Raw genomic sequence first — 9,832 nt, forward strand, 5'->3', positions numbered from 1 at the left:
AAAATTTTCAAAATGGGACGCATACCGTGTTTCAAGAGTTGTTCCTTCTTTGCTACTGCTGTCGGTAACAAGCGGTTGCGATGAGTGAGTCGCAGCGAAACTATCGATATGTACAGGACCAACTTCGAGATATATCGCACTCAAGAGAGCCACACTCAAAAACTCCATAATATTTAATTTAAAAAACAACATACAAGCATGAATTTTTTGAACAGCATTAACTTTTAATTAACACTGTTGGACCATGGCATCATGTAAAATTTATTTTAACATTATTCTACTATTTTAGATATAAACGATTAAGTACTGTTCCAAATGTTCGATAGTAAGATTGTGTCTTCGATCACGCGAAACATTTTTATAAGCAGAATAGGACCGTTTTACGTCAGCTGAGGTAACTGGGCAGGATTTAAATTTGGATGATATGTTGGCACTTATTGTTTCTGGTAAAACTTCACCTGTCCCATTAATAAAACTATCAATTTGGTACAAGGGTTCAAAGCCTGTGTTACTGTTTAAAATATTTTCAAACTTTTCTTTAAGTTTTCTTTGGAATACCTCCGACAATGAGAAGTTCACTAGAATAATTTTATTCATTAACTGAATAGATTCATTCAACGCCAAACCTTGAGTTTCTAGCTTTTTAATACTGGCAGATATGTGGGAAAACAAAGTGCTTATCACAGCAATGTCTTTTTTAATACCGGAATCATTAAAAGCCTCCTTGCACTGGCAAACTACCAAAGTCTCTGCACTATCGAAGTCGTTTACTGTCCCTCTAATGGCCTCACAATGTCCATTGTAAAACAACACAGCTTCGACCCACATATCCCAACGAGTTACTACTGGTTCGGGAGGAAAAGGCACATTTGTTAGTTTTTCTTTGTAGGCCTTGATCCGAACAGGAGCCTTTAGAAACACCTGCTTTGTGGATAAAATCAGTTATTTACATTCACAAACGCTGAACGTACTTCTTCAGCAAGGCGATGTACTCTATGAGCAAACCAAGTCACATGAATCAAATTGGGATAAAATACTCGGAAGGCTTTTTTTGCTTTCATCATATAGCGAGCAGTAGAAACACAAACACCTTTTCATATACAGAAGATTCTGGAAATATTTTTCTAATTCCCTCATTCACAAATCTGGAGACCGTAGAATGATTTACTTTTTCAAGGTCTTTGCAGGTCGCTAAATAGGAAGAAGAAGACTCTCCTTTTAAACCACCAACAATTAAATTTGCAATGTAATGGCCAGAAGTATTTGTAGTTTCGTCAACTGAAATCCAGATAACGCTGTCCTTGAGTTCATTGCGTATTTCTTCCAGAACATTTACGTAAATTGTCGGTATGTAATCTTTACGCAATGTTGATTCATTTGGTATATTTTGATTTAAGCAATATTTGCGCAGGAGACCTTTGAGGATGGGGTTTATAAGTTTGTGAAGAGAAATATTGCTTGCAATGAATACTTCACATAGATCCATGTAAAACGTACTTTTTTGGTTACCTTTCAACAAATCTCTGGTACTGCAAATTGCTGTTGTCAGAAGTTGTTGTCGTGGTCATTTCTTCTGCATTCCTACGATATGAAGACTTGTCTTGATATGCTTGTCTATTTGAAGCTTTGTTTTTGCACGAAACTTTTTTCTAACAAACACGACAATATGAAACAATTCCGTCAAATGTTAATGTTCCAGGATGGTCAGCTATCCACGAAACGACTTTTTTTCCGACGGCATGGCGCACAACACATTACACACTAACGTCGTAGCCAGATTCAAGAGTGTAGAAGTAAATAGAAAACTAAACTGAAACAATGGACGTGCGACTAAAAGTTTAGTGTAATTGTTGCCGACGCGCACGGTACAACAAGGGAGGGGATTACCCGGGGACGCGGGCGCAGGAACATTGACTGTCTTCCTGTTCCTCTTGTGGAATGATTTTGCTACGGAGTGGCCTCTCGGTTGGCGATTGTACACAACTGCAGGTCGCGGTCAACCTGTGAGACATCAAAACCAGATCGAGCTAGAGACCACCTGTCCAAATTTTTAAAATATTGTTAAGATAGATATGCATCGTCACTAGTTTTTAGTTAAAATATGCAATAACCGGTGAAAAGGAGCCAAATATGCAAATGCATATGCAACATGCAAATGCATGTAATCCGGTTTCTAGTCATTATTAATCAATATTCGTCTGAAATGTACTCAGATATGAATTTGATCTGGCACTGACTTGTGACTCAATGTCTAAAAGGACTTGTTGCCTAATGTCGCAAATTTCGTCAAGGATGATGGTTTCTTTAATTGTTCTACTGTCGGAGTTCTTTTATTCGTTCCATAACAAATTTTGACGGACCTTAAGATCATTCCAAGACGTTTTATTCACCTACAAATTACATATGTCTGGAGATTTTTTCGGTTTTCAGATTTATTATGAATTAGTTGTTGGTTAAGTGTAATATAGTGTGGAGGTTCTTTCTTTCTTGGTTCTGTGTTTATTTCCGATTTTTGTTTTGAAGTTGCTTCGTCTGATAGTACAAAACAACATTGCGTCACGCCTTCCTCCATTTCTGTTACTTCAGTATGCTCTTCAGCCGAACTATCTTCTGTATCTGACCATTCTGGGTCACTGTTCGGTTCTGAAAGAAACGCCTTTTGTTGACACATGTTCATTTCTTCATCAGACCTTTTGTCGACCCTTAAATAATCAGAGTAACAGTTTCCTCATACTGTTATTGGTTATTTCTCTTTCATTACAGGTTCTTCGTCAGAACAGTCATTTACATCGGCTCTAGAGTCGTCTACCGTATTTTGTGTAGTCTTCGTGAACGTCAGTAATTCGTAAACATTTATCTTTATCTGCTTCTTCTGGCTTACTGACAATGGTTTGTTTCGCTGGCGATTCATTAGTAAGGAATGCTTCGTCCCGATGCTGAGATTTCATTTTCTGCCATTCCCCTCATTGTGACCGTATTTCTTTTCTTATGTCAAGCCTTGTCCTATTCTCAACATCCTTTTTCCTCTTTTCACTATTATCTAACCTTTTGGTCGCACAATTCTTTTTAAATCCTCCCAGTCGTACTGCTTTAGCCCTTGGTACAGATCATCCATCCGTTCAGAGCAACTAGTAATCCCTGACAACTCAGTATCATAAATTTTATCGTTATTCAAATTGTCATCAGCGCCTTCTTCCTCGCCTACGAACTTGTTCACCTTTACTTCCGCGGCACCTCCCGTTGGAGGCATGCGTGTGTATGTTGCTCTTGGCATAAGTTAGTTTAAGTTAGCTCAAGTAGAGTGTAAGTCTAGGGACCGATGACCTCTGCAGTTTGGTCCCTTAGGAACACATTTCGCCTTAGCTACCCTATTCTTATCGTGTATTGAAAGGAAGACCATTTACATGTATCATACGAAACAACGGTCGAGCTAGGACTGAATGTTGAGATACTTCATAAATGACTTTTTCCTGGTAATAAAAATTTGTGATTTCTTGAATATATAGCATTGTTTCCCGATTTTTGCGTATCTCCCAGACATAATTACAGCAGTGGCGGTAACCGGCCATTTCATCATGTTTAAAGTCCATGACAGGCCCGTGAAGTCTAATTCCCTTCACGTTTTCAAAATGTTGTGTGGTTTTCTTATCAGATTAATAGCAATATGTTCCGTAACACTCAATTTTATTTAAAAATATGTGCGCTCTCTCTCAGCAGTGTTTTTGTCCGACTTGTGAAGTTTTATAAGGTTATATAACCTTACTGACTAGACATAGGGATTTCTTTTTCTTCTTGTAACGTGTTCATGAACACTGAAGTTTTTATTTTTGCGTCCTACAGACAGCACAACATGACTATGATATGGAAAGAGAGGAAACGTGAATTATAGGGATGTCGGATGCAAGTGCTCCTCTGTGATGAAGAGGCAGGCGCAAGAGAGGACCTCGTTGCACGCCGCATCAAACCAACCAGAAGGCTGACGAAAAAAAAAAAAAACCTGTCGTAGGGATTTTACGTGCTTCATTTTTATAAAGAAACTGTGTGGTCTGCAAACCAGATACAGCCCATAGTTGCCGCTGGAATGCGCTACAATCACATATCACGTGAACTACGACGTCCCTTGTGACTCAAGTGATGTCTTTCACGAGTCCGCGTACACGCCCAAGTTAGCTGCCTCGTCCAGTGTTGGGACTTCTAATCTTTCCTGCTCTCTCTTTGCGACTGCAGTTATTCTCGTAAACTCCAGGGAAAAGTGACGTCACTACGTCAGCAAGACATATTTTGGGAGATTCCCCTGAAGGAATTCCTGCACCACCTAAGATTTTGGACTCGTATTGGGGAGCAACTGAGTTAGAATCCAAGTGTAACTGTCGATTATCTAAATCACTAAATACGAACTTTAAAATTGTAGACTGTTGTTTCAAGGAAGCAAGGGAGAGGGTGTTGTTATAGATGGCCAGTATCCTCTTTCTACGACACAAATGCACACGTGGATTCACGCAGTTCTTTGTTTACAGGTAGAGCGAGCTGCGTATCTTGAATAGAGTCCACGTGTTTTGGTACAAGCTCTCAGTAATAATAGTCCTCTTGCAGACACTACTGGAAATCTTCCTGTTCCAAACTTTACTCACTATAAATCAAATCTGGCCACTGTGTACTGTCTTAGCCTGTGATCCGCTATGTGAATGAATGACAAACGCCAAACTAGCATGAGTCAGTGAGTCAGTGACTGTGCTAGTGGGTGAGATCCACTGGTCAGCGGCTGCGATCTAAATAGTTGCTGTCGAGATGGCGTTGGCGGCTTGTTGCCTGCAAGTCTGTCTCCAGCCTCTCTCATGAGATTCGCACTTGATCCAGCGCCTACTATCGACATTTGCTGACCAGTGTGCTGGCGACAGCTTACGCCAGCACAAAAATAATTCCGCTAAATAGGCCAGAGCTGATTTCCCTCTGCAACCATTGTCGAATTCTGCTCCAATGAGAAGTAGTAGTTCAAATGGCTCGTAGCACTATGTGACTTAACATCTGACTGAGGTCATCAGTCCCCTAGAACTTAGAACTACCTAAACCTAACTAACCTAAGGACATCACACACATCTATGCCTGAAGCAGGATTCGAACCTGCGACTGTAGCGGTCACGCGGTTCCAGACTGAAGCGTCTAGAACCGCACGGCCACACCGGCTGGCTGTGAAGTAGTAGCTCTAGTGTTTCGGAAGCTAACAGTGTCTGCAAGACCTCTATGCTAATGACATGCTCCTCCATAACGCATCCAAATGACGCAGTTGTCAGTGGTCAACAGTGCGCCTACGTCTATATTGCCATTCTTCAGACCTCTATAAATTGATTTTAAAGGGAACTTCTCATGAAGGTGTCTTCCCGCTCCATTCATATATGGAGAATGGGAAGAATGATTGCTTTAATGTCTCTGTACATGCTGTAAGTAGTGTAACCCTCTCTTCATGATCCCTATGGAGCTAAGTACAGAGGGTTGCGGTATATTATAGTGTCCTCACTGATTACTGTTTCCTGAAATTTTGCAAGTAGGCTTTCAGGAAATAATGCGCGTCTGTCTTCAAGTGCCTGCCAGCTCAGCGTTTTCAGCATTTACGTGATGTTCTCGCATAGGTCAAACAAATCTGTCACCATTCGTGCTGCCCTTCTCTGTATGCGCTAAATATCCTCTGTTAGTCATTTATATTTGCTTTGGGTCCCACACACTTCAGAAATACTCTTTGATGGGTCGTACACGAGTTTTATAGGCAATCTCTGCCGGCCGGTGTGGCCGAGCGGTTCTAGGCACTTCAATCTGGAACCGCGCGACCGCTACAGTCGCAGGATCGAATCCTGCCTCGGGCATGGATGTGTGTGATGTCCTCAGGTTAGTTACGTTTAAGTAGTTCTAAGTTCTAGGGGCCTAATGACCTCAGAAGTTAAGTCCCATAGTGCTCAGAGCCATTTGAACCATTTCAGGCAATCTCTTTTGGAGACTCATCGTATTTTCTCAGTATTTGGGTTTTTTGAGCTGCAGAATTTTACATTTATGAACATTCAAAGCAAGCTGACAATCAGTTTACTTGTTTGATAACTTATCAAGATCTGGCAGTATTTGTCCTCTTCTTTTAGACAGAACTTCGTTATATCTGCAAGAAGGTGAGGTTACTATTATTAGGTCATTTATATAGAAAACGAACAGCAAGGTTTGTAAGGCAGTAGTATGGAACACTCCCGAGGTTGCTTCTACATCTATCGATGGCTCTTCATCAAAGATAACATGCTGCTTCGTCCCTAACAAGAAATCCTCAATCCAGTCATAGATTTAATTAGATGTCCCATATGATTGTACTCAGTCAAATGAGTTCCAGAACCGAATAAATGTTGCAGTTACCTGACTGCTTTCGCTAAAACGCTCGAATTGCGTTTCCCATAAGCGATGTTTGTGGAAGACATTCTGGTTGACTTTGATGAAGGTCATTCTGCTCGAGATTCCTCATTATGTTTTAGCTGAGAATATGTCATGTAATTCCTCAACAGATGGACGTCTCGCACAATCACTAACGCAAAAAAACGACACACCATGAAGAATTTACCCGAATGTCTATAGAGGCTCGCAAGAAGATCAGGCTCAGAACGGCGAAGTGGTACTGCCGAAAGGGAAGACCATCATATTTGGAGTATGGCTAGAACCCATTGTACTTCATCTGCAGCAGCTATTTCAGGAGCAGTTGGTATCACAGTGACACAACGAAGTATTACAAATTGGTCACTTCAGGGGTAACTCCGACCAACATGCTCTGTAGTGTGCGTTCCACTAACGCCAAACCAACGTCATTTGCGACTTCAGTGGCGTCAAGAGAGAAATCATTGGAGGGCATTGTGGAGGTATATTGTGTTTTCTGATAAAAGCTGGTTCTGCCTCGGTGCCAATGATAACTGTGTGTTAGTTAGAAGGAGGTCAGTTGATGACCTGTAACCAGCCTGTCTACGCGCAAGACACACTGGACCTTCATCAGGAGTTAAGATGTGGGGTGTGATTTAATATGATAGCAGTAGCACTCTCGTCGTTATCCCACACACCATGATTCCAGATTTGTTCGTCAGTCTGGTGAACACCATTCCAGGGCGTATTTTCCAACAGGACAATGCTCGCCCACGTACCGCGTCAGTAACCCGACGTGCTCTACAGAGTGTCGACATGTTGCTTGGCCTCATCCAACACTAGTACTCTCTCCAATGGAGCACGTATCGGACATCATCAGACGAGAACTCCAGCGTCATCCACAAACAGCAATAGGCGTCCCTCCCTATATTGTCCGACCAACTGCTGGTTCAAAATGGTTCAAATGGCTCTATCCACTATGGGGCTTAACACCTGAGGTCATCTGTCTCCTAGACTTAGAATTACTTAAACCTAACTAACCTAAGGTTCAAATGGTTCAAATGGCTCTGAGCACTATGGGACTCAACTGCTGTGGTCATTAGTCCCCTAGAACTTAGAACTACTTAAACCTAACTAACCTAAGGACATCACACATATCCATGCCCGAGACAGGATTCGAACCTGCGACCGTAACAGTCGCACTGTTCCGGATTGCGCGCCTAGAACCGCGAGACCACCCAGGCCGGCTAACTAACCTTAGGACATCACACACATCCATGCGACCGTAGCAGCAGCGCGGGTCCGGACTGAAACCCCTAGAACCGCTCGGCCACAGCGGCCGGCCCGACCAAGTGCATCAGGCATTAAACTCCATCACACAAACTGACATCCGGCACCTGTACGACACAACTCAGCACGTTTGCATGCTTGCATTCATCATTCTGGTGGTTACACTAGTTATTAATGTACCAGCATTTCACATTCGCAGTGGATTGTCTCGTGCTTACATTAACCTGTGATATTGCAGTGTTAAAAATTTTAATATGTTACGTAGAGAAATGTATTCCGAAATTTCATTACTCTGCATTAATTATCTCTTTGTGTCGCGATTCCTTGCCGTCATTGTATTTGAGGAACGAATCAATGCCATTATTTGCTTGTTTGCAGGTTATTTCGTGGGTGATCTTCACGGGAGCCATTTCGTACATGAAGCTGGCGATAGCGTCCATCTTCCGCACGGAGGGCGGTCGCAGCCTGTTCTGGTGCGGCGCCGCGCAGCAGATGGGGTCTGCCGTCGCTTCCGTGGTCACCTTCTTCCTGGTCAACTACGCCGGCATCTTCCATTCGTACTCTCCATGCTGATCACTTCCACAGACAGTGTGCACGAGACTACAAGCTGCGCACGTCACATAGTGACTGTACTATTTTATTTACACTGCCCCGTGAACACGATCTGCAGATGACATTACTTTGTGCTGTGAAACTGACACGGACATCAGTTCTGTCTACGAATTGTTTACGTGTTATATGTATACTGCCATTTACAATAAATGCCGTATATATTTTTTTATTTCAAATCTGGCTCCTCGCACGCAATGTCCAAAGAATAACAGAGTGTCCACCGACAGGTTACCAAGATGTTTTTCAAATATTCGTGTAGAAATTTGATGTAAGAGATCCACGCAATGTCTGCTCTATACAGGGTGAGTCAAAAAGGACTCTACAACTTTGGAGTGACATAGTTATTTATTACGATAACTTATAGAATCTGTGGTAGCATTTTGTAGCAAACAACCTCAGGTTTGATTCACGAAGTGCATCATACGGCAAGAAAGAAAGAATCAATTGATTGTAGGTTTTAATAATGATCATCCTCCTTTACCTTCTCAGCATTTCTGCAGATGACGTGTCACTGAGCACATTTGTTCTGTGCATGCAGTTGACGTGAGGCGCCTAGTTGTTTCCACTGCACTGTGTTGAATACGAAGGTTCCGTTGTAGTTCACTAACCTGCTGTCTTCAAGTTGATGTCCTCAGCTCAGAAAACAGCACGCAGGTCGTAGGTTAGGGATCTTGAGGCTGAAACTGACTTTTAGCGAGGTTCTGTTCTGAAATAATGTATCACTTCTTTGGGATACCACTCTCGTATTTTAATATAGCCACACGTGAAGATTACATGATCTTAACACAACACCTTCTGATACAGCAAAGGACATGATCAAACACAATGTTTACGAAAATGAATCTTTACACTATTTGTGGCACGTGTCTGTGCCTCATGACTACTGGAGTGAATCTTTTAATACTGAATACTGGTTAACACATCCTGCCACAGACTGTACATCTCGACTGCCTAATCCAGAGCGACAAATAGGAACTTAATTAAAAATTGGAATCACATCCTACGATAGACAACATGTCTGTTCTTCTCGACTGTCTAATCCAGAGTGAGGAACAGGAACTTAATTAAAAATTGGAAACACTTACTACGACATACACCATGTCTGTTCTTCTCGACTGCCTAATCCAGAGTGACGAATAGCTCGAAACACTTCGCGCGCCACACCAAAAAAGGCGTGACCCTAACGCTTCTGAAGTGCTTCGTCTGCAATTTCGTCTGTTTTTTGTTTTTGATTTAAATTGTTTTTAATAATTCTAAAATGAGTGACTGATAGTCAGCTGTTGAGAGATATTTATATTAAAAAGGGAAGTCATTCCAATGAGTAGTTTAACTAATAATAATGACTATACTTCAACGTTTTCGCGCCTTTGCTCCGAACACAGCAGCCAATTACAGAGCAGCAGCATTATGCAGGCGGTCTTTCTCACGGGAAAGGTACCGAATCTAATATATGTCACAGGTACCTCACACCACATTTCGTCATCTATATACACTCCTGGAAATTGAAATTAGAACACCGTGAATTCATTGTCCCAGGAAGAGGAAACTTTAT

The 9,832-nt window shown here is 41.9% G+C and overlaps 1 protein-coding gene across 3 annotated transcripts in view; it reads left to right on the top strand.

The window, feature by feature from the left end:
* Window positions 1–8,447, top strand: part of LOC126272245 (solute carrier family 52, riboflavin transporter, member 3-A-like) — an 84,148-nt gene extending 75,701 nt beyond the window's left edge. For all 3 annotated transcript variants that reach the window (XM_049974950.1, XM_049974952.1, XM_049974951.1), the window contains exon 3: window positions 8,047–8,447. In XM_049974950.1, coding sequence (XP_049830907.1) covers window positions 8,047–8,241 — 195 coding nt within the window. In that variant the 3' untranslated portion in view covers window positions 8,242–8,447. The remainder of the gene's footprint in view (window positions 1–8,046) is intronic.
* Window positions 8,448–9,832: the final 1,385 nt, after the last annotated feature.

This window comes from Schistocerca gregaria, chromosome 5, assembly GCF_023897955.1.
Source record: "Schistocerca gregaria isolate iqSchGreg1 chromosome 5, iqSchGreg1.2, whole genome shotgun sequence".
Classification (NCBI taxonomy): domain Eukaryota; kingdom Metazoa; phylum Arthropoda; class Insecta; order Orthoptera; family Acrididae; genus Schistocerca; species Schistocerca gregaria.